Here is a 26,826-nt window from a genome sequence, read left to right as displayed (position 1 = left end):
ATTTCTGTCCTGAATTTTATTTTCTAAAAGAATAAGATTCGAAATTTATTTTCTAGAAAAAACAAAATTCGAAGTTAAATTCAAACCTTCAAAAAGGAAAGAAAATTGGCGCCATATATATATATATATGTTGGTATATATTTGGCCTAGACCCCGCTCAACCTGAAACCGTCCCTGGTGGGAGGTCATGGATGATAATTTTATTATTATTTAATTCATTCTCTGAATTCATGGGCAAGTTGGAGGAAATTATTGAGGCCAAAAGAAGGAAATTTGAAGCTTCTGCACTGGAATGTATTAGTATTTGCAAGTGGGGCCAAATTATATTATACATCATCGAGGAGCCCGCGTGATATGGGAGGAGTAGGGCTGTAGGGGATTTTTTTCAGACAATTTCGACAAGATATTATTGTTTTTTTATAAATGCCAAATTTGACAAATATTTTTCGTTTTTTTTTAGGCAAATTTAATTCTTTTAGCCCCAAAAAATTATGATATTTAAAATGTTTTATACGAGATTATGATTTTTAATTGTGATAACTATAAAAATTCTACAAAAAGTGGGGGTGGTAATGGACCCTATGGCGCCACTGCATTGAAATTGAAAAACATCATACAGGTACAAATAGGCGAAATAATTATTATTCTTGCTCATCACATTTCAAAAATAAATCTTGATAATATTTATGTATTGTGATTCGGCAATAAAAATATGGCACACGCAGTAAATACAAAATAGGATCACCACCTCTTTATATCCATAAAGCTTTGATTCCTTCTGACTTTCCTCTTTATCGGTCTTCTTGCTCCCTTCTATGTTCTCATAACTATTTTATATTAAACCATTATCTGTGAAAAGATAAAAAGAAAACCTATAAAATTATGTTGAAAATATGTATTTCTTACGTCATTTGAGTTTTCTTTAATTAACAACCATTTTGAATCTATTGGTTAAATCAATGTTGCCATATTATTTTTAATATATATTTAAATAGCCAAATGAAGTGTACTCTAATCTAATTAAATTCCGTTCATATGGAAACTTATTATACTTTAGTGCTGGGAAGCGTGGGATCATACTATGGAGAATAAGAGAGAGAGAGTGAAATTGTAGTGTTGTAGTATTTTTAGCATTACTATTACTGAGCATCGAATGTGAGGGGGGAACGAGGCCCGGTCGCCTATTATTATGAAGTTTTAATCATAGTTTTCATGGATTGAGGTACATCCATACATATTATATGTAGTCAAAAAAAGAACATAAATAGTTTTTTTTCAAGACGTACGAAAAAAAAAAGTATTAAAAGAAAAGAGAAGTATGGTGAATATTAATAAGAATAAGAGAAGATTTTCCTTTTCTTTGGATCTGCTGAGAGGAGTGAGTATGTACGTATCATGGATGTGATGTTAGTGTGTACTACAACAACTACAACTAAGAGTGGAGTAGAGCAAAGAAAGAAAGAAACCGGCGTAGCTCACACAACAAGATATTCTGTAAGAAAAAAAGGAAAAAAAGAAGAAGAAAAAAAAAAGGAAGCTCTGGATGTGGATTTAGTTGAAGTGAGAAAGTGGTGTGGAGTGGTTAGACCGCTCCTTCGTGTTTTGTTCATTCAACTCTTTCCCATATTTTTATTTTTAAATGGTGTTATTTTTTTAAATTAAATATTTATTCGCTAAAATGTGGAAAATGTGACAAATCCCTTAATCAAAAGATCTTTGCTCCTGTTTTTGAATCAAGATGTACAAGTTCTACTGGAGTAATTTACAGAGAAAGAACTCCTCTGGCATCCCCAAAGGCGGTGGCGGTGATGATAGTAAAGGCCCTGATCTAGATATGGATGAGAGTAAAGTAACAGCACCTGTGAGTGGAAGTCAGCGCGTTTTGCTGAAACTTCGTAAAATGCAACAGAATGGGAACACTCCTTGTCCAACGTCGTCTTCCACTTCCCGTCGTCCAAAGTCATTTGATCCTCGAGATCTCTTCCCTGAGCAGAACAATAATAACCATAACTCTGTGAAATCTTGTGCTACTGAGACTGCGGGGAGTAAAGAGTCCTTCCTTTCAAACTCTCGAGTCCCCCATTCTCATTCTCACCATTTCTTCTATAACAAGACATGGAATGAGGCCATCCTACAAAAAACAGCCAAAGACTATGAACAGCACCATGAAATGGACGAATGCTCTGACGAGGACCCCTTCATCATCCAAGAGCTTCGTCGATCCCCTACTAAAAAACATAGAGATTCAGAATCTGAAGATGATCCTCCTCCTCCGACTCCTCCCTCTCGTGTCAGACGCCTCAGAGCGGATAGAGTCGACAATGAGGTTCCTCCTCGCTTACCTCCCAAAAAACTAAGTAGTCAACACCATCAGCCATCAGGTCACAGTGCTATCCTCTATCGCTCAAAGAGCTGTGAACGACCCAAGAAAAAAGAGACATTTCGACTTCCTGACCCGTTAACACGATTCTCTTCCAATCTCACTGGGAGATTGAAAGGGAATCGCTCCGCATCACATCACAGGCGGGTTGTAGATCTCCATAATCAACGTAATCTTCATTCTGAACAGCATATTGTTGATGAGTCAGATATCAGTAGTTTGGTAAGAGATACCTCTTTATTTGACTTGTAGTTTTGAGCTATTTTAATTAATCTTCAAAGAAAAAAATCCTCAAAGAGCAATAGGGATTTAAAAATCCTTCAGTTTACTATAAATAGACTCTCAAGTTCAATCTCCTATCTATTAAATAAATAAATTGACAATTACGGTGTCATTTTACGAATGATTTTATTTTATCTTTTCCGTATAGTCCCGTATGAAAATTGTATTTATATTCATTACTACTCTATCCAGCGATGATGTAGTTTTTTTGGCATCTGCTCGAGCTGATTTTTTTTTCTTTCAAATTTTATGGTTCATTTACTTAATGTGTAAGTACGTATCAGCAATCGTTAAAATCTACGATTTCTTATCCATGATGGGTGTAATTCTACATATTGACAGACAAACAATCAAAGGAAGGAAGACAAATTCCCAATTGCCTCCTAATGATGAAAACATCTCAGAGTTTTTTAATATTCATTTTATTGTCTTTCTTTAAAAATACATAATAAAATATTTATCGATTAATTAGTGTACTCAGTTGAAAAATAGGAACTACACATTAATTTTTGCCGTTCTATAATTATCCTGTTTGAATTAGAGTTTTTATTGAATTTTGATAATCTATCAAAGACTGAAGGAAGAATGATTGAAGGACTATGAAATTATGTCGTCTTCAAATATAACAAAACCAATTTTTTAATCCAATGCGCTGCTCTGGCAATATTACCATCTCAGAAATCCTTTTTACATGCATACATTTGCTTAAATTAACCCAATCCACGAGAAAATGTAGGGGTCCCTAACCTTTTTTGTACTACGGACTGGTATTTTATCTGTCTGTCTTAATAATGAATGACGTAATCATCATATTTCGAATCTAAGGCCGCCCACAAGTTTTTTTTCGAAATAAGGCATTTTTTGAATTTTATATTATATGCAATAATTAGAAAAGTTAAATACCCTCCCTCGGGATAATAAAGGGTTATATCATATTCCTTTCCCGACAGATTTTTGACTTCCATCATTCTTTTTGATAATGACGTTATAGATTATAATTATTATCAAAAGTATCTATATATTGCCTTCCTTGACTGTTACTGTTAGAGTACCCGCTGTTATACATACTCTATTACGTCAAAATCTAGCTGTCTTGCCTAGTAGTCGGTACGGTACATCAAATTGAAAATTCTAGCAAGCCCGATTACATGATGGTCTAAACTTTGTATTTCTATTAATCTCGACTTCACCTATATTACCCCCACTGTGTCGATAAACCCCAAAATGCAAATCTTATTTGATGAAATAGGCAAAGAAGCATTTAAGCCTTTTAGTTATTCTGACAGAAGTAACCTTAAAAAAACATTCTTCGACTGATAATAATAATGATACAAGAAAATTCGAGCATTTTTAACTACCTAATGGCTCGCTACCTAGTGGTTGGGAACTACTGTTATAGTGTACAAATTGATAAATCCCCAATCTTCCCCTAGTGTTGAAAACATAAAGGGGTTTTTAAATATTCCTTTTCTTTTCTATAAAAATAACATATATTGATTAATTAGTGTACACTGTTGAAAAGTAGTAACTACACATTATTTTTGCCACCCTGTCTCTATAGATATGTATTTACTCGTGTATATATATATATATATTAATAGACGCTATCTATTTACCCCCTACATCAATCAGCGTAAAGATGATCAGTTAGTTCTCTTTTCATCGTCAATCCTTGTAGACGTATTTGTGTGTATTTATTTATATATTCTCCTGCATTTGTTGTTGGTACATTTCTTCCAATTTAAAAATCATCATCGCATATTATAATAATATATATACTGTTCAATGTGATTACACTCTAAAAAGGAATTTTGTGGTGATTTTTTAGTTGTTATTGATGTGATTATTAGACAACGTCATGGAAAGAATTCGAGTAAGGTCTTTTTATTTATAAGTCTATATATATCTATATTAGGACGGTTTGCTTTTTAACTTTTTTGAAATTGCGATTAAGCCTATTGCAGAGAAGTGTAAGAAAAATAATCTATGCAAAATTGCATTTTTCTACTGTATGATCTAGGTTGCACACCTCGATCAAAGTTTGAAAAAAGAAAAACTTATTTATTTAGTCATTAAAGATGAAAATAAAGCATTCTTCTTTATTTTGCATATTTCAATTTTGATAGACACTTTTATATCCTATAAAAAATATTAGTAAAGAGTTTTTTTCTTAAGTCATTCTATGTAGAGAAAAAATAGAATATCGTTTTGAGGATCTGTTTATAGCGTGGATCTTCTTTTTTTTCACATTTTCAGAAAATAAAGATCAAAATATACCCATGCTCAAATTTACTTACGTTATTTATTTCTGCTACATATGTAAGTGGTGAGTTTACCAATACTAAGTTATTAATATTTTTTATTGTTAAGTATATCAAGTCTATTGTAATCTTGATTGTCTAAATAATGAATATTTGCCTTCTTTCAAACTTTGATAGAGATGTACAATACAATTTTGAATTATGTTATTTTTAACCGCAGTTTTTCTGTACGCCCCATAACTGAAATACGAAAAGAGTTGAATAATAACAAACTGCCCTAATGTATGTAAATATACCTACATACCATCATTTATAAAAGATATTTCTTTTATAAATGATGTTTTTTTTTCAATTTGAATGGTCAGATAATTTTATTACATTCATATATTTCTTACAACTCTTTATTTCTTAAGAAGGGTTCTTTCATCGTCTCTTAAAGGAGTATTTCATATAAAACATATATATATATATATCTACTTATAGAAATTCGATTAAGTAATCAGTGGATTTATAAATATACTGACATGGTATTGCATTTAAGTATTCGTTCCTATCTACCTATGTGTGAGTAGTTAGCTGTCATATCCAGTCAGCAAATATGATTTCTTTCCCCTTTTTCAAATAGATAGATTTATATTTTTTTTTTTAAAACACCCTACAGATTGTATAAGATAGGATCCAAGGCTTTGTTATTCTTTTATATATTTTTTTTTGTGTGTGTTTATTGTTGTTTCTTTATTTTAAAAATAGAAATGATTTCCGTATTCTGTTTTGAATAGTAAGACGTACTGGAGAGATGTACCATCATCGTTATAAAGGGTTGATGAAGAGTGAAGGTTGACGCGCGGTTTTACTTTGTTTTCACTAATATATGTCTACTTTCCACGGTGATACATAAGTCATATCATATAATAATTGCTACTTCAACGTTCAATAGATCAACGTTAGCATTGATTTGACACTTTTAACATTTAATTTTTTTCTTTCTTTTTTAAGGTAATAATGAAATCCCTGGGAAACAAGGATTTTAATTAGGGAAAGTGTATTATTTTCTTTGTGGTGTGCCTCTTTATTTTGTTATAATATGTATTTATATATGTGAGTAGTCAACACTAAAGCAAGCTAGGATAAATACTCGATTATCTGTACCTTTCAAAAAAATATCATCATACCCTCAATTAAAAATAATGTTTACAATAAAAGAAACTTATGTGGAAGGCATATACGCTAGTCTTTTGGAATTATCTGGGATTCTTATTTTAGGGACAGATCTGTTTAGACTACATAAATATGGAATATTCTATAAGCACTATACTTTTAGTTGAAGATATTATGATAGTTTTTGATGGGTAACGATAATTGAGTATTTTGCCTCGAAAGTTTTTTTCTCAAAATAGATTCTTCCCTTTTGAATGTAGCAACAATGCATCATTAGATTTAAATAATTAGAAATTGATCGATATTATTCAAAAGGCCCTTATCGGAGCTAAATTAAGTCACATAAATAAAAAATAATTATTTTAAATTATAGTTAAATTTCTGGGGAGTCTCAACTCATCCCAAAAACTTGAATAACTAGCCCATAATTGATCCAAATATGTTAATGACATCTTAAGTTGTATGTATATTATATAAAGTAAATAAATAAACTGTTGATTTTTTCTTGATTTTTGTTCAAGATTGCTTCTGTTTTGACGCACCACATATATATAAATATTCAAGGGGGAGAGACCGTTTAGTCTATGTGTATACTCTCTACTACTTTTTCTTTCTAATAGTTGTCATTATTGTCTTTTTTCCTTCATACATACAAATAAGTATGAACCATAAAAGAATTGACGATGCCTTTTGCCAAGTTATATATATGTATTTAATACATTTTTTCCCCATCTATTATCCCAGATGATAAATAATACTTTTTCTTGACTTTTAAGACAAAAACATATATATATATGTTTAGTTCTTAGAACCAAAAGTTATATATTGGTAGTAGTATCATTATATATATTGTAAGAATTGGTACAACACCTATGTATGTATATGAGGGGGAGGGCGAAGAGGAAGAAATCCAACAACCAAAATGACTTTCTTTTTCGTTAGGGGGGAAGGAGGCTTTCACCCCATTTCCCCTTTTATTCCTATATTGTTGTTTTTATACCCCACCATCAGTGTATATAGGAATGGATGATGTAGCTCTAAGAGAAGTGATCTTCTTTATATTATAATACATAAGATATACCTACTTTTCAACAAGTATAGGCAAAAATCAGTAAAGAGACTATCTGTTTTTGTTTTACTCCAAGTCTCTTCTCCCCCGCAATGATTAAGAAAATTTACCTCCTACTCCTTCTGGGTTTTTTTTTTCTTCTTCATTCTCTCTCTCTCTCTTTTGATGATCCTTAGCCGTTAAAGATTATATTCTATTATAACATTTCGTCTTACTGTTGTTGATGATTGCAATAATAATGATTAAATAGATGTGATGCGTCACTACAACAGCAATATCGATCAAAAATGAATCAAATGAAAATTTGCTAATTTAGGTTCTTAATAAATAAATATACATAAACGGCCCAATATTTTTTAAGCATATAACTTCCGTCAATTTGAAGCCTTATATCCAAATTTATGAAATATCTATAAATATGAGCAACAGTGGCGATGCTAACCAATTTTTCTTTTTTAAGGAGGGGGTTTCTTGGGGTAAATTTTTTATTATATTGTATATAACACATGGGCTGAAAATTCCGGATTTTAACAAAAAAGCATGTTGTTTCTTCTTCGTTCAAAACTGGGCTTTTTATTTATTTATAATTATTCCCTTTATGGAACAGAGTCTCCATAACACTTCAAAGCCATTGCTAGGCTTGAACAGTGTTTATCCTATCGAGAAGCTGTATAAAATTAAAACTCATAATTTTTTTCCCATCAATTGTTTTGTAAATAAAAAAGGTAGCGTCACACTTAGCAAATTAACTCACAAACTGAAGAACAAATTATCATAAAAGTTTTGACAGCTGTCTTATGAAAGTTAATATAAACTGAAAAGGAGATGAATTTCAAAAAAAAGAAGCGTTATCTATGTGTGGAGCCCGGGACTTTCAATCCATGTGTGTTATATTGTAAACCAATTTACAATAAGTGGTTGTATTCGGAGTATTGATAATTAGTGGGACTTATTCCCCCAATGGTGCAACGTTTATGGTGAGCAATACAACTTGAGATACGAGGTGTGGATTCGAAACAACAATTTGTATTGACATACGAGTTTTTTTAATGTCATACGAACTGGTTACGACTTGGCTGCTTCAAGTTGCATTGCTTTGACTTACGAACTCTGTCTAGGAGCGAATTAAACTCATATCAAGGTATTACTATAGTCTGTTGCACTGGTTCTTACGCTTTTAACAGGAATATATTCGATCGCTATATTATATAGATGTATCCCCTCTTAAATTAAGCACGGGGTAGGTAAAAAAAATTATTAACAATATACTCGTATATTGTAGGTACAAACTCCAATAATGTACATTCGTATAATTATCAGGCAATGGTACTTCATAATACAAATTAGCAAAATTTGAAAATTAACATAAGTAATGGTTTATTTTAATGTGGTTGTTTTTTTGTAAACAATTTCTTTTATATTGATCTCTTCAAAATAGAAAAAATTATTCCAGATTAACCAACTCAGGTAAAAACAATGATTTTCAAACTTTTTAGATTACTAACCCCTTGGAAAAAAATCATCATTATTGTAAACTTTGACAAATTATACCATAATATTGTGATCTTTTATGAAAGAGATAATTGTTCACCTATAGTTCTTAGCCATATTTTTTATATATATACAACGTACCACAGTTTGAGAACCACTAGTCTAGAGCATTTATTTGATTTATAAGTCTATATTAAGCACCGATATGACTTTTTAAGTATAATATGTATACTACTTTGTTTCTTTATCGTGACCGATTACTTTTGCGATCTACATTGAAGTGCAATTTTCGATGCCTTCTAAGGACTACGGATGAATTAGAATAATTTATTTAATAGAAAAGAAAGATAGTAATTGGTGGAAGAATACACATATAATCTAGACTCATTAGACTTTACTTTTATGTTGACGTGTCATTGTTTTTGTTTATTTCTTTCTTTCTCTATTTTCATAATTATATATATATGTGTGTATAAGAATCAATACATCATAATTCATATGTATTTTCACCTCTTTGGTGTTATTGGTTAGTAGTGACCTTTCAAATTATTAATTTTGTTTGTTTTTTTTCTTTCCAGGTAATTGGAGATGATCGAACTTCCTTAACCACTCAGAACAGCAGTAGTGGAGAAGATGATATCTCTAGGGTAAAGATGCGATAATAACCTATTAATTTTTATTCTATTCATATTATGTATATATATTATTGGGTTAAGAAGACTGACTTATTGATTAATTTATTGAAGCATTACTCAATGAGTCTAAGTCGATTAGGTTTAATTATTTATTTATAGATAAGATTTTGTCAATTCTTACGCTTGAGTCAATTTTATTTAGATAATGATTTTATTTTTTGGTTTATTATTTGGGTATGCCATATATTATAAAATAATTGGAGTCAGGTTGAATAGATGAATAGTGAGTTAACACAAAAACAATCTTGAAAAAAAAAAAAAAAGTTAACCTATCTCTTTTTACTTGATCATATTTCAGAACATATTTAGGTCAATTTTCAGCTCTATATTTAAATTTCTGGGATGAGTCTAATAACCAATAATGTGTAGTATTTATTTAAAACATTCTATTTTACAGGCTTTATTTGGCCCCTATTAGTGTTGTTTGGTATATTGGTACTAAAGGAGTAACGGGATACTGACTCAAATCTGTACTTTTAAACAAAGATAATACTGAAAATTGTCTTATAAAATGACGTCATCAAATTTCATCAAAGCTGGCCCTCCCACGTTCTAAATAAAAATCCTGAGGGCAGGCCCGTGAGTGCTTGTGAATTGTCCTTTTTTTTTTGTTTATATTCTAAGCCGATAAAGTATCGAAATACCTAAACTATTTGGGTACCGGATGCAGTACAAAATATGGGTATTGTGACAACACTATCCCCCATATAAAGCCTTTCAAACATAATCTTATGTTTTTCTTTTCTTTCATTATGGAAATAAGTTTTTGTGACCTCTATATGCGACCCAAATAACAGATTATTCAGAATATGAAATTAACAGAAGTAAAAGGTAATTAGTTGAAGAATACAAATGTAGGTGATCCAGACGCCATTTTTCGGGAAATAATTCTAGCTTACTTTTTTGTTGATGTACCATTTATGAATAAATAATAATAAGACGTTACACATCATTCGTCTTTTGATATAAAAAAAAGGAAAAAATAGGAAATATCCTCCGTGAGTTGATAAAAGCATGAATTTATTGGCAAAATATTGTTTATTTATCTGGCTTCCGTTAGTCTTCCGTTTTTTTGTTTTTTCTTACTTCATAGATATCAAATACAAAAAACATATACATAGTATATAGAAAATCACTTAATATGATCATATTTTTTTCCTTTGATGAGCAAAGTTTTTACATACTTATATAAGTACTAGAGTGCGAACGATATATCAGTTGTTTAAATTGGCAGTTTGAGAATCATCACTATTTGATCAATATTGCAAATTACTAACAATTTAAAAAAGTAATTCTCTTACTAATTGTCTAGTAATTAATTATTATTACTCCTACTAATTGTTTTGTAATTAATTATCAATAATTCCTACAATGGAAGATAAAGCATTTTATAAAAAACTAAGTTAACATTTTGGTATAAAACAAACAACTTGAAAAGTCGTTAAATTGCACCTTAACTCTTGAAACCCCAGAACTTGACAGAACTAAAGAGATCCTATAGGCGGGTTACCACATCTATTGTGCTTGTACACGTATACGTAAGTGTATATATATATATAAATTATATTTTTGTGAGAGCAACTCTTCCGATATCATTTATATATATGTATACACATATACGTGTACACGCACAATAGAGGAGGTAACAAAAGTCACATCCCTTGTCATTTTTTGATCAAACGCCTGTGAAAACATAATTTAGTTATGTATGTTTTTTGTTTTATTATTATTTTAAATGTCTTGTATCCTCTTTCCTTAGGGTCTGCTTAGACAGAACTAAGCCATTTTGGATACATTATCATCCTTTTGCACCCTTTATTAATTAATATCATTAACCTCTTATGATCTTGTGCAATTTAAGAGGTTTTAATTTTATTTAATCAGTTATATCCTCAAAGACTAAAAAAATATATATAATCTTAGACATGAGAGATGACATCATTGGCACTCTTATCTTTAATATAAAAAGATATGAATCCACAATTTAAGATTGATCAGGAGGAGAAAAAGTATATTCCCATGAAATAATTATGTAGATCCTTTGCAATTAGGATTTCGCAAGGAAAATGATGTAGAGTGTCCAAAATAGTTATGTTTGTACATTTGTATAATCATAATTATTTCTGGATTTAAAAAAACAAAACATCATCTATTTAATCGGTTGTTTTTTCACCCAGAAATGTGAATCGGACTATTTATTAATTATTATCCCTTCAGTTCAGTTAATAAAATACTTAGATACATAATAATTATATTATTTATAAAAGTCCGTTAAGGGAGCCAATGAGTAATTCTTATTGTTTGCTTTAGTCTTATCTAGAAGTATGAGTAGGTAGAAGTTGTTTGATATGTACTTATATACTACGCAAGTAACTGAATTTCCAATTATTGTTTGTACTTATTCTCGATTGTTGCTTCGCAATAAAACGGTTAGATTATAGAGCCTTTTCACTGACATTGCAAATTATATCATAATTGTATGGGATGTCATATTGGAGCCTCATAGTTGATATTATTTTTATTAACTAAATAAAAGAACCCATTTTCAATACATATTGGTGAAGCTTCGTTAAATGACTTCCAAATTAAAAATAGACGTAGTACCTGTATTGATTACTATTTGATACCTTAGAAAAACAGTGTTATTTGAATTTTGTATAATTAATAGTTACGGAAAATCCCTATTAAATGGTATTATTTTATTTTGAATCAATCAGGGCCAAAAAAAGTAGAATCATTGGAGAAAAATATCGGATCTTTGCAAATTTAAAAGTTAATTTGCTGGCTACACTATGTAAATAAGGATGAGTAATGATGTAATAAATTATTTTTAATACATAAGAGGGTCTGATTCTTAATAAAGCTAGAGATGGATTTTTGATGGGCGATAAAGGTTTCAGTCATTTTATTTGTCGATCCTATTTTGACATCCATTACACGGATAGTACTGTGTCGATCCTTATTTAGGACTGAAAACTGCATTCTAGTTCAGTCTCGGTCCAGTTCAGTCCTGCATATCAGTCTTAAGTTCGTTCCTTGATGATATAATTTAACATTATTTTTTTAATCGGTTCTAGAACTGACAGTACAAAGGGTCGGCCTTAAGAATGGACTGGACTGAATAAATAAGGACTGACGCAACAATTCCATATAGTTCACCATTTTCCTTAATCTTAATGAAAAAGGGTTTATGTTCTTATGAAATTTGGTTTTTTAGGCCCCCAAGATGCCCGACATCAACAATGATAACGTTACTTCCGAACGCTCTACTATGTTATTCTTTTAACCCACCTTTGAATTATATGTAATGCGCCTTCATATAAGATAAGTGCTTGACATTCGAAACGGATGCTTGTTTATTAAAATTAAGTTTATAACCATTCCAATGTAATTATTAACGTGTGACAAAATGTTTAATGGCTCTCTCATCTGAGGAGATTCGACTTGGCCTTTTTAAATATGATTTAAACTAAGTATACGAGTATAATATCAAACAAACTGGAAATTCTTTAAAATTTGAAACGTGTGTGTTTTTTTTTTTTGAAATACCAATAATAATTCAGGAACGGGATCGATTTTCAGTCCCTTATTAAGGACCGGTATGACTATAAATTACACCGTTACTTTTAGTATGTGTGATGCACCGCCATAAGAACAATCATGAACAAAAATTGAAAAAGGTAGAAACACCACATTTATTTGTTTACATCATATGTACAGACAGCCCAATATTTCTTTCAATTATATACTTTGTATTCAAATTTCTGGAATGAGTTAAGATACTTAAGAATGTTTAATGTAGTTTGAAACCTTTGTTTGATTAATGAGATTGTTAATTTGACCCGATATTAGGATCTTTGAAATGAAACCTATCAATTTTTGATTATTTAAATGTAACAATGCATGTTTACTACACTTTGTGGCTCCTGCAAAGGATTAGTCAGTATAATTAGTTGTTAAAAAATGAACAATAATTAGTTTTAGAATATAAGTTTAATCAATTTCGACCTTCACTTCTGTTTGTTAGTCTGTTGGTCAACAAAATTACGGCAAAAGTTACAAATCGATTTTGATCCAACATGGTACGAAGCTTATATATGGTCACAGTAAGCAGCTATTAAATTTTTAAGAGGTCAAGATAGCACAAAACGTTAAATATACATAATTGACAATAACTTTAGAACAACATATTGAGAATCAGAGCTCAAATTGATGTTATTTTGTAGGTTTAATCAAGATACTTTTGTTTGCATAAAAATCAAGGTCAAGAAATAAAGTCGAAAACACAATATTGACCATCACTTTTGAACAAATTGAGATACAGAGCTGAAGTCCTCTCTTGAACAAAGATAGGGCGCTGACTTCATCACTACAAACAAAGGAATATTGGCATCATCTCCAGAGGAGATTGCTATTATTATAAATAAGTTTGGAATAAAATTCATATTCTTGAAAACTAAGATGGATTTCTTTGCACTTTGTGCACACAATACATATACATATTAGTATAACACATATGAAAGTATGAATGAAGTAGATATTAAATTCAACATGTTTAAACATGGTACATGGAAAAACGACCGTAGGCACTCTACCAAGTGCCCATTTTAATTTGCTTTAGTGCTGAGGTGACATACGTGTATATAAAGTTTACTTTTATTGGGCAGTTTCGTTCTTTCTTGGATAAACTCTTCTTTGGGGGCAAATCATCGTCGCCATAATGTAATAAATTTCATTGTTTTATACTTCATTTCCAAGAAATCTTATCTCAACTATTACAATATTCAGTGACATAAAGTGTATCCCTTATAGGAGAAAGAGAGGGAGAGGTGATGATCATATATATATTTGTACATAAATACAACTCCAACCTAAAATAATAACAACAACCATGTCTGACTTGTACGGCTTCTCTAATTATAATATCAAGGGAAATCCATCTTGGAGTATACTTACATATATTGTATGTAGGCTGTAAGGATGAAAAAGTCATAATAATATACACCTGATCACATACGTATACGTACTTTTTCCGACACACCTTTATAAACAGAGTGTACGAATGTACTTCATAGTTCATCTCAAGTTATACTGCTGATTTAAAGAAGCGAAACAAAAGTAGGGGAGACAGAGAAACAGTCAAAAGTCGGAACAATTTTTTCTTTTTTGTTTCCTCAGACTTGATTCGACAACTCAGACACGCTAAAATTGAACACTACATATTAACATATGTATGCTATTATTTGAATAAATGAATAGATTATAAATATTGTTGTATTGGTCCTTATTTATTCAGTTCAGTTTTAGGACCGGTCCTTGGGATTTTTTTCATTTAAAATGTCGATGGTTTATTGAGCCAAATAAGACATGTGAGATATGTATTATGAGCATAGCACATATCTTGAAACAAATATTTATGTTTTTATTATAATGCTATATAATACAACCATATTATATTTGTACTTAGTTAAATAATTTATTCTATTATATAACGGAATAATTTAAAAAAAAGAAGGAAAACACTCTCAATGACGTCACATGGAGGGATCAATTTTACCTTCTTTAAAAACCGACAAGTGGGACTGGACTGAACCGTAGTTCTCGGTCTTTAATAAGGACACACGCAACTCTAATTATAACTGAGTAGTTTTAGCCATAGGTTAAGGAAATAATAGGGCCTCAATAGTTTGGAGTAGCATGTAAAAATGCTTTTTCTTATAAAATTCATAATCTTCGTGATACTTTTTTTTTTTTTTTTTTTAAAGGTCAAATATTGCCCGAAGTAAAGATATAATGAAAATTGTATAATCCATCATTGATCAGTATTAAAGATCGGACATATTTATTCTCACAAATCTCTTCACTTCAGGGCTCTGCTCTGCTCTGACTAACAAAAATATATTTTGTGAAGTTTAAATATATATGTATATTAAATAATAAAGACAATTGCAGAACTTGCTGCAAATGATTGTTCTGAGTGTTATTATATCTCTTAATTTATCCTTTATAAGAGAGTTTTGAATTTTGAGAAGCTGACTTCATTATTACAAAAATATTGTTCTTCTAAAAAATTAGTTTTACCCTCCATATCAGTTTGTATTCAATAACAATTTTTTTCTACAATAATCTCCATAATATTATATAATGGGGATTCAGCGTTTTATCAGAAAAATCTTTTTACCATTCAACGGTCCTACGGTCCTAGCTATCTTTTTATTTTCTTAACTCCTAGCTAGAATTGAAAAATATCAAAACCCACAAAATAGTTAATTATATCTAGAACGTATAATAATAATATGTTCTATCTACACACCTACCTTAAACTTCAGGTATATTGTCTCTTTGAAAGATGTTATGATGAAACGTCTACAACAGAAAGATTGAGATGGTCTCTTATGGAGAATTGGAAAAGGACTCAGGGGCGATCCGTGAACTGAGGGATGAGATCAATATACAAGAAAAAGTGGTTGTGTCTTAAATGATGAGATATTATCTCCACCGCCCTCATCTCCCCCCACCCTACCGCCGAATACTCTATAAGAAACAAACTCACAACTTCATCCGCATAATGAGACCTTCCATTTACTTTCATGATCCTCCCAAAATGTTAATTGTCAAAACATCTCGAACAATTTGAGATCCCTCTCATCCTATTCTAATAACATATTCTTCTCTTTGCAAAGTTATTTCCGTATTATAAAAGGTTGCAATGATTGAATTTCGACTTTCCGCTATATTTATCTCCATTTCGAGATAGAAAGAGAAATAATGAATTGCAGGCTTGTATATTGGTCTCATTCCTAGGTTCACGGATCGACTCTGAGTCCTTCTCTTCCTCCTTCCCAATTCTCTATAAGAGGCAAGCTCAATCTCCTCCAGTTATTTCCTTATTATTAAAAGGTTGTAATAATTGAATTTTAAATTTCCACTTCCACGGTCTCCAATTTTGAGATGGAAAGAGAAAGTGTGATGTGGGCGCAAAATTAGACACCATATTAGTAGTTTGTTTACAGTCCTGATAATAGTGGCGCCATCTTACGTTTGTTATTAGTTTGTTTATTATGATACTTTGTACATCTGTGCCATCTTGCGGCGGATATGTAAAGCTAAATATGTGTTCAAGAAAAAGTGCCTGTTACAACTATCCCTGATCTACCCTACATATATTAGGTGTATATAAGTAAGTTTTATTAGGCATTTTAAGAAACAAAGGGTTGTTCCCCCCTGTGTTATGTTAGAGAGGAGAATTAATATAAATAAAACTCGACAGACTTATAAATAATACTATACATAGTTAGTTACGCATTAGTTACTTGTTATTATGACTCCTTTTAATAGAAGGATGGGGGTGAAGATATATATATATGTATATAGGAGATGGGGTTGCTTACTACTTATGCGTGTATTTTGTATACACAAAAAAAAGACCTTGATCAAGAAGCACGGAGGCTGAGAGCATTAATAAATACATATTATTCAGCTACAAGTTGTAAAGAGGAACAAAAAAAACGTGATAATTGTTATAAATTTTGAATACTATAATATAAATAATTTTTCGCAAAATGATTTTGGACAAAGGTGTTTTTTTTTCTTGTCTCTTTATCTATCTATCTATCAGCTATGTCTTCATGATTATGCACTTTTAAACTGTCTTTTATTTTTCTTATCCATATTATACTTATATTATTAAATAATGAGACTATAATTATATTATTCAGTAGTACAAATGACGTAATAAGAGGTGAAGTAATCATAATCATTATGTTTATATATATTGAAAAGGGGGAAGTTGTGTGAGAATATAAAAATATATATATATATATATAGTGAACAGCTATGGAAATTAGTGTTGTAGGGTTACAGTCTGGGAGTCCTATACTAATTTGTGAGACCCATATAACTTCTCTCGGAGCAAATACATTTCGTCCTTTATGGTAGTTCAGGCTGGATAGGTCATATAAATAATAGACTTTTTAGAAAATATTATGTTAGTTTTCGTATTAGTAGACATTTATTTAAATCCCTTTTTTTTAAATTCAAAGTAACTAACTGACTGACTGTTATTGCTCATTTTTTGGAAAAAAAATTCAAAAATCCATAGCTATTCTCTAAAAATTTCAAAAATTCACAGCCACTGATAAAAAAATGATTTTTCTTGGGGAAAATCATTTCAAAAATTAAATTTTTGGGAACAAACTTCAAAAATCCACAGTTGTCCACAAAAAAATTGAAAAATCCTTTTTTTTTTTTTTTTTTGAAAAAATTCAAAAATCCATAGGCTAATCTCAAAAAAATTTCAAAAATCCACAGCTGTTCTCAAAATAATTAAACTTTTTGGGAAAAAAATTTCAAATATTTAATTTTTTATTGAAAAACAATCATTCCTTTATTTGAGGGCAGCCCCTCCAACCCACCCCCGTGTGGGCGCCCCTATATATGGACTGGTTAGACTCAATACGACTAAAGTCCTCATAATATTAAATCGATGATTCCAAAACTTTTATATTAAATAGGATAACTACTTATTCATATACATAGAGTTAAGACTGAATCCCTAAAAGAAAAATAAATCCGTATCGGACCAAGTATCAATACTACCAATGAAAATGAAATTATAAATTACACTTCGTAGTCCATTGAATTCCTTTTTTATGATGATGATACTACTAATAACGATTATTATTATAATATAAGTGTATATGTGTAGATACGTGAATTTTTTTCCCATATATTTCCTCTGAAAAGTGGAAAATTTCTACATGATAACTTAAAATATAATAGTATATTATTATTATATATTGTTGTTATTTAATGGGATTTTTTTAAAGGCTCTTTTAAGGTCATCATTTCTAAGGTACCTCTTTTTTGTATTTTATATGTGTGTGTTACTTTGTTAGTTATTGCTATAATAAGGTTGTGAGTATTTATTTATATATTGTTAAACGATGATGTGCTTTTTTCTTTATTTGATTTGTATATTGCTATATTATATATATATATATAATATACTGGCTGAGTTTTCAAAATGTACTATTTGGTAGCTTTAAAGCATTAATAACTATTTAGATTATGTGCGTATTAAATTAATAATTGATCCTCAATCAAATCTATTATAATATGTGTGGTAAAAGTAAATCCCTCTTAAGGGATTTTTCCATCATTAATATTTATCTTCTTTGCAATTAAAAAAGTGCTTACATGACGTTCGGACTCGACGATTTCCATTATTTTATCCACATTTTTGACAATTGGCCTTCCAGAGCGTAGTGCATCTCTCACATCAAAGTTATCGAAACGGAATCGACAAAACCAAAATTGCATGTGATTGGCTGTTGCAGTATCATAATCATATTTTCAGCTGCATGGCTTGCGTTTTCGATTTGTTCGAAGAAAAACAGTAAAATATGGAGCATTTTCTCTTTGCCGGTGTTCATCTTTGAAGTGCACTCAAACAAACACAAAACTGTGACGAAATCTTTTTTTAAACACCATCTAGCTTAAAACTATTGCACTTATACAACCCAAGATACACATTACAAAAGCCATCCATTGGAAAATTAATAGAATTCTTTTTAATACACATATGTACAAGTGATTTACTTAGCATTTTGCTTCCTTTTGTGGACTATCTCAGTTCCTAATCCAGCATTTTTTGTCACTTTGTATGCTCCGGACATTTTTGCTTACTCACTCTGTAATATATGTAGTCCTTGGAGGCTTAAGGAGAGATAAGACTGAGTGATATATTTATTGCAAAAGTTATAAAGTGTATGCACACATTAAAATACCTTCTAATTAGGTAGGTATGTAGATATTGCTTTGCTCGATATGTGGACAAATGCGGGGTTATTCCTCGATATATAAAATTAAAACCTTCGACTGTATTTTATTAGCTGTGGATTTTCTTCTTTTTGTGTCCTCGTATTATTCGTATTTTGATCACTACTTGGTTGAACCAAATCTAGAAAACGAAAGTTTTGTTATGTTAACCAGATTTTCTTGTCTACCTCAAACTTTTTGCGCATAAAATGTTTCTGCTAAGATACCCCAGATCCTTCCTTCCTTTATCATTTTTCCTAGTATCATTTTTTTCAATTTTTTTTTCTTGGTTAGTTAATATTCAATTTAAAGTTATTTCATAGAGATGTAATTGATCAGGTGGTCATTGTTTAGCTACTTGGTTTATTGCTTTGAGTTTAACTCGAATTAACTCTTTGTAAGCTGTAAACAATTTTCTACTCTTAACATGTCGTTATCTTTATTGTATCTCGCAACTTCTCCTATGAACAGAAACAACTTAAGATCAGAAATCAGTTACTGGTGAGGCAATTCTTCCAAAGTATATAATTATTTTATGAATTGTTTACAGCTAATAACGAATTGTAAAAAAAAATTGGCTTCTGACAACAAAATACTACATATGTAAATTTTTATGCAAGTGAGGTAAGGTACTGCTAACACGTTGCTATCTATATTGTATATCATATAACCCTTGCCTCAAGGAAAAGAATGACCCAAAATCAGTTGATAAAAGTAGGACAATTCTTCTGAACTGTGGAATTATTCTTCATAGATTACCAAATCTAGCTTTTTTATCAACTTGCAGCCTCTACTGACAAAAGGGAAAGGAAATTTTGAAAAAACATATGACCGCTCTGTATTTTTCTTATTGCCAACTGTTAATTATACTTATGTATTATTTGGATATTATCATAAAAGGATAAATATTACTTTATCCATGGATGTTATCTACAATATATGTATATTGAATTGTAGTCCTTGATGTATATAAAACTCTTAAGTAATAAATACCCCTTTTGAGTTCATAATACGTAGAATTAGCTGTTTTAAATCATACAAGACTGAGTTGACTCTTGTATTATTAATGAAAAGGCCTGAAAGGTAAATACACTCTAACTTCGTTTATGTTAAAAAAGCTCCATAGAATTGTGCACAGCTTAATAACAAGAGCTAATGTGATTCAGGATGAATGTTCTACATTTAAATAATTTTGAATATAAGTTCACGTATCTCAAAGGTATTTCTTTTGTAACTCCCCACTTTTACTTCAAAAAGAGAAATACCAAAAAGGTCAAAAATCAGTTGGTAGTTAAGCAATTATTTCCAACATTGGTACTATTCTTCATTTATGTATGTATATATATATATATATAAATAGTAGGGAATTGTTCATAGGTTAATAAGATCTCATTCGAGTTCAACTAATCAATCAGGGTTGTTGAGAAAATTAATAAAATAGCAGCCAAGTATAGTAGGGAAAATGGCAGCTGACTCTAATAAAAGATGTTACATTTTTTGACAACAAAAATAAGAAATTTGTATTTTCCAAGAATTTAAGAGCAAGGGGCGCCCTTTCATACTCCCTACGTAGAGACTTCTTGTTCTTAGTGTTGTGACGGTTTTATTTAGACTGAAGACTATAGTCCTATCCACTTCAGTTTCGTTCCGATTGAAGTCAATCCTAAAACTTATAAAGTTTGGTCATTGATGTTGTCACTTAACTCCTTTTTTTTTTCTTTTTTTTAAACAGTTCTAGTGCTGACAGCTCGGTCTTAAGAACCGATTCCACGGACTGGTCCCAAGACTGAACTGGACTAAACCAAAAAATTAAGGACTGATGCAACACTACTTCCTCTTTAAGATAGAAGAAGAAGAGATGTAATTAAAAGGCAAATTCTGTCCTTTGTCCACAAAATTATGTAAAATTAATTAATAGAACAATTCTAATAAAACAATTATTATTTTGCAAGAAAGAGTATGATGTTCCTCTGTTCAGGAGGGGATTCAAATGAGAGAAGAGGAAAATGATGAATAATAAGTTCCTAATTAAAAATCATGATTTATTTCTTTGAGGTATCCCTTAATAAAATAAAAAAAGAGTTTATTGATGCAGAAAAAGCAAATCAACCCGGCCTTAGTAGTAATAATACTATAGTATTATTATAGGTTTTCTTCTCATTATAGCTTAAAATAAGAAATTTCTATTCTATTTACTTTCTTCAGTAAGCTATGAATGATGTACCTACTACATACTATGTACGTGAGAGGTTACAACGAAGGAGGAACCCTGGAGTAGGTAGAGAAGTATTCAATGTGTACGTAGGTACTATAAAAATATATGAACTTAAATGAATATATCATGTATTACTTATTATTACATTGTATATATATATTCTTGTGATGGTTCATGTCCTTAGGGTTATACTCTAATGAGCCTCTGAAAAGGAAATCCTTTTAGTAAGATCCTACTTAAATATACATACATATGATGTATGTATGACCCTTGGAAAGTGTTAAGTATTAGAGAATGAAAGTTCAACTTGAGCACACACAGAAGGGATAGGTACATATTACTTACGGGTATTTGCTTTCTATTTTGGGTAAAATCACGAAGATTTATTTGCATATGCACTCAAATCTGTATTAAACGGCCAGGCAGAGGAAACGAAAAAAGCGAAACCTTAGTGGAGGTGACCTCTTGTACCAGGTTTCCTATTTAATAATAATTTTAAATTTGAAAACTTGTCACACGCTTAAAACAGGTGGCCGATGGACCAGATTTGACTGTAAATGTATTATGTAATACGGCACTGCTTGTCATTATTATGTTATTTTATTAGATTGATATGTTAGAAAAAAATAATTTATTATATATTATTGTTAGGTTCGAGTCGAATCAAGGACGATATACCATTTTCGAGTTTGTTCACGTTCTAGTTTTTGAAAATGTCTACATAATAATTCCTCATATCGCTGTTTCTCAACTTTTAACTTATCGACTCTTCTTTTAAATAGATAAAGAATATAAACGATCTCTTGTAGATTTGTTATTTACTGTCCTTTTGAGTGATATCGGGGGGTGATCCATTGAAAAATTAATTAAGGTTGAGGGATTGAAATTAATGCATTTCGATATATTAAAGGAGTGACCATTAGTTACAAAAAAAAAAAAAAAAAAAAATCTGAGCTCTCTAGCTTACGCACAAGTCGAGAAAATGACATTTGATCGTGATGTACGAATTTCCATTCGTGCACCTTAAGCAATTGGGCGTCTCTAAACCACGGTCTACGCCGTCATCAAGTCCGAAACATTGGAGAGGAAGAGGGGCTCTGTCAAAAAGTCCAAACTGGATCTGAAGGAGTTGAAAAAACAGCCAAGTCCATGAGGGTCCATGGTAGAGATCTCGGGGTTTCGCACCAAACTGTCCTGAGAGCATCAAAAAAGTGGTAGAAAGAGCCTTGTGAGGGTTATATGGCCACTTTTGACCCCAGCAATTATCTTTTTGAACTCTTTTTGATATTTTTGGCCCACCTACAGCTAGTGTTGTCTCTCCTTAATTATTCAGTCTAGTCCAGTCTTCGGACCATGGGACCAGTCCTTGGAATTTTTCGAAAAAATATCGATGGTTCATTAAGACAAATAAGATGTATGAAATATCTATTTATATTATTGTTCATATCTTGCAAAAAATATTTTTTTTTCATTATAATACAATATAATACGAACATATTATATTGTTACTTGATTATATAATTTATTCTTTTATATAACGGAATAATTAACAAAAGGAAAAACACCCTCATTGACGTCACGGGGGATCAATTTTACCTTCTATAGGGACCGACAAATGCGACTGGACCGTAGTTCTAAATAATACAACCCTGATGTCAGAATGCACCCAAAAGACCTGCAGTGTCTATCATTCAAACATCGAGGCCATCAAAGACACTGTCGGCCAGCACTGGGACACAATGACAGAGGACTACTTCCGTAGCGAGTGCCAGGCCTTCCGCTGCCCCCTTGAAACAATCGTAGCCGCTAAGAGCGGCTACATTAATGATTAAGAGAGCTCAGACACACATCTATTTATAGTATTAACTTTGTTCAAATTCTAATGTTAATTAATAAATTATATCTTGTTGAAGTTTAAATTTCAAAGTGTTCAGATTTTAATGGATCATCCGGTACTAGAAATTTATTTATTATTCAAATGTCTCGAGTTCAAGTAAAGTTAAATTTTCTAATAAGATATTCTGAGCAATTTTGAGTCATTTTAAGAATTTTTTTGGCTTTAGTAAAGTCGAGTTTCAATTTTGAGTTGATGTACACTCGAATCTAACACTATTTTATATATTAAATTTGTTAAATAAAATAATTTCATTATTTTGTTTGTTGGTTTTATCATTTTTACTTTTCGCTAAACATAGATGACTATTTTTCTGATGCAAATTCTATGATTTCTTTGGGTTGTATGTAAGTACAGTTGTTATTGGTACAACTTTATATAATACTCTTGGGATTTGCAGAAAAAAAACAACAACATTTATTATGCAAACATGTGTAGGTATCTTATTTACACCCTGGCTCTTGGGATGAAAAAGTTCGGTATTTAATGTCGTGTTAGAATATATTGAATACGTTTTAATTTATTATGACCTTGCTCTGGTTCCTTGTCCCAAAAAGCCAAAAAAAGTGCTACTTATTAAGCCTTAATGAACTTATTTTTCAAGTTAAGTACTTCAAATATTGGACAAGGGTCTAATGCTATAAGAGCAATAGGTTTGTAACAAATAAGCTTATATAAATTGTCAAAGTTGAAAGGGGGAAATTTATACAACGACGTCCGAAAATAGCCTATGTTCAGTGTCTCAAGGGTGTCGCATGTCAAATTACTCAATTCATCTGATTGTTTTGGTGTCTATGAATAAAAAACAAATATAATATGTAATATTGGGATATTTCTAGATATTATTTCATAGAGTAAAACCCTCTCCCCTCCCATTCAATAATCATAATCTGCGAGGTGAGGTGCTCCTACTTAAATTTACGTGCTCAATCATAATCCTACCTAGAATTTACGCCCATAAATAAGATTTTCTAAATATAAAAATTCTTATTTGATGCTTATTATTATATTTTTACTTTTAAAGGGTCGCTCTCTTCAAGGGTCTTCCATCAACTCTAATTCTTCAACAAGTCTAGCAGATAGAATGCGAGGTCTCCGCTATGATGTCCAAAAAAGACTGTCCCGTTTTCGATCTCGATCAGCCGAACGGATTACAAATAAGTCAAAAAGATCCTCAAGAAGTCCCCCAAATCGGAGAATGACTACCTCCTCTCTTCCAATTGCCGACGATTTTCGGTCTCATAAACACACTCAGCAAACTAGGAGTGGCTCACACAGTGGTTCTAAACCTCCTGTTCCACCTCCTCCCATAACGTATAATGGTCCCTTCATTGGCACAGCTCGAGCTCTAGTTGATTGTACTCCAAGTCCATATGACATTGATGCCCTTCGATTTAAGGTGAGTTTTGCTGTCGTTTGTTTTTAAAATTACAGTATCCTTATTCCATTTTGTATATTGAAAATATATTTATTAGAGAGGAGATCGAGTGGACATTATTTCTATGAATCCCAATGGATTATGGAAGGGTAAATGTGAAGGACGGATTGGTAACTTCAAGTTTATCAATGTAGAAGTCCTTCGTCCTGAGAGAAAAAGCTTTTATGTTGTTCCTAAAAGTCAATCAATCTCTAATTTGAATCAGTCTGGTAAAAAAGTACGTCATGATAGTCGTGAGTCGGATCAGGACTCTGAAGAGGAAGACGAAGAAGAAGATACGGTCGATGGAGATGATGATGCTATGGGTTCATCTCACAATGATACAACCATTTCTCAGTCAGATTCAGATATTCCAAAAACTGTTGAGGGCCTTCTCAAACGTATTGGTCTGGAGGTATGAAATTCATCATACTATAAGGAATGTTGAAGTACATTAATTATTTCATTATCTATTTAATGTAGGAGCATATCTCTGTTTTTATACTAAACGGTTATGAAGACCTAGACAATTTTATGGAAATGGATGATACAGAGCTTGATTACTTGGGAATAACCAACGAAAACCACCGGCAAAAAATAATGTCGGCCGTGGATTTACTCCTAAGTCGATCTGAAACACCTTGTAAGTTTCCCATGATTAACTCACCCAGTAGCAGAGTACTCCGACTTTTACGTGTATATTTTACTCGCTCTTATGATTCAAATTTACTCAGGGTCGGTTTTAGCGTGAGCAAGGGGCGGGAAGGATAAAATCTTTCTTTCCTTTTTTTAAATTCGATTTAAAAAAAAAAAAAATTCCAGATAATTTAATTTCTTTTATTTCAATTACCCCCCTTGTCACTCCGGTAAAATACATGCAATACCATTAAATGAAATCATCACTTTTTTATAACATGTATCATATTCTTAGCCAACTCAGGTGGAGATAGTGATGTAACTTTGGAGTCTTCTTCCCCTCCTCCCCCTCCAACATCCGCTACTACTATTTCCATACCTCGAGACTCTGGTGTATTTAATGAACCTGACAGTGATGAGTCTTGGTCAATCTCGTCTTCCTACTCTACGACTCCTTTCAAACACCACCATCATCAAGTGAATGCAACAAATCTGCATGGAGAAGATGATTTGTCTCTTGGGAATCACATCCTTGGATATCAACCATCGCCACCACCATATTGTCAAAGCATCCTTGACGACTTCGAGGACTCTTAATTTTCATTTAATGTCTGGAAATGAGGACGCTTATGGGAATGAGGATGATGATAGAGACATTAGCACTCCCCCCTTGTCTTCTTCTCATCGATAAAGTTCTTTTCATTAAAAAGTTTTTGGGATTTTAAAAACAAGCAACTGTAGATGGTGGAGTTTAATTAATAACACTATATAACAGCATTTTTGCACAGGGTCTGAAATCCATATTTATATAAATTTATTGTTATTCAAGCCATAGAACACTAAAAGGACCATAACAGCAATCAAAAAAGATGGAGTTAGCCTTCAGAGCCTTTAAAAAATAGAGAGTATAATTATGATTCAGGGCCATATTTCTGGGTGAAAGAACCCTATAATATAGCAAAATCAAAATTAATATCAATTAACATTTCAGCAATTGAAAGATCTATTACGTTATCTTAATAAGTTTTTAAAATGTGTCTTAACCATAAAAATCGAATAAATCTTATATTGCAACTTTAAAAACAATTGCTTTCAAAAAAATAGGTCAATTTTGATTGATTTCTTTAATTTTCTCATTTATTATTTGATAAAGAAGCGACGCAAGGTGTGTGATGAAAGGTCCTAAACCTTATATAATTAAGTAGATTATAAAATCAATTGAAAATAGTAATTAATATTTTAGATGCAATTTAAATATGCTTCATATTCTAAGGCTTTAATAACAATAATAAATGTGGTTACTCAAAGACATGAGTTTTGTCAACTAGTGTAATTAATTATTTATAGATAATTATAATTGAGGAACGGGATGCAAATTACTACTTGCTGCTTTCTTTCATTATGAATTTGTTTTTAATCGTCTAATTTATGCATTATTATATAAATATTTCATTGATATAATCAAATCATTTTTATTAATTATCATTATAAATATTATCACTTTTATAT

General features: G+C 31.1%; 1 protein-coding gene across 3 annotated transcripts; it reads left to right on the top strand.

The window, feature by feature from the left end:
* The first annotated feature begins 1,518 nt into the window (after positions 1 to 1,518).
* Positions 1,519 to 26,803, top strand: LOC121132199 (uncharacterized). Of its 3 annotated transcripts, none has more exons than XR_011779027.1 (7): positions 1,542 to 2,602; positions 9,220 to 9,288; positions 24,289 to 24,663; positions 24,740 to 25,096; positions 25,165 to 25,324; positions 25,613 to 26,106; positions 26,665 to 26,803. XR_011779027.1 is itself a non-coding variant. In XM_040727593.2 (6 exons), exons 1-6 carry the CDS (start codon positions 1,739 to 1,741, stop codon positions 25,912 to 25,914), a joined length of 2,127 nt encoding a protein of 708 aa, XP_040583527.2. In that variant the 5' UTR covers positions 1,519 to 1,738; the 3' UTR covers positions 25,915 to 26,624. The 3 variants fall into 3 exon arrangements, 1 of the variants encoding a protein (XP_040583527.2); XR_011779028.1 differs by having other exon boundaries at positions 26,646 to 26,773; XM_040727593.2 differs by lacking the exon at positions 26,665 to 26,803 and having other exon boundaries at positions 1,519 to 2,602; positions 25,613 to 26,624.
* The last annotated feature ends 23 nt before the right edge of the window (positions 26,804 to 26,826 follow it).

Source organism: Lepeophtheirus salmonis, chromosome 2 (genome assembly GCF_016086655.4).
Source record: "Lepeophtheirus salmonis chromosome 2, UVic_Lsal_1.4, whole genome shotgun sequence".
Lineage (NCBI taxonomy): Eukaryota > Metazoa > Arthropoda > Copepoda > Siphonostomatoida > Caligidae > Lepeophtheirus > Lepeophtheirus salmonis.
Note: the sequence above shows the minus strand (reverse complement) of the source record. Positions and strands in the feature narration are given on the sequence as shown.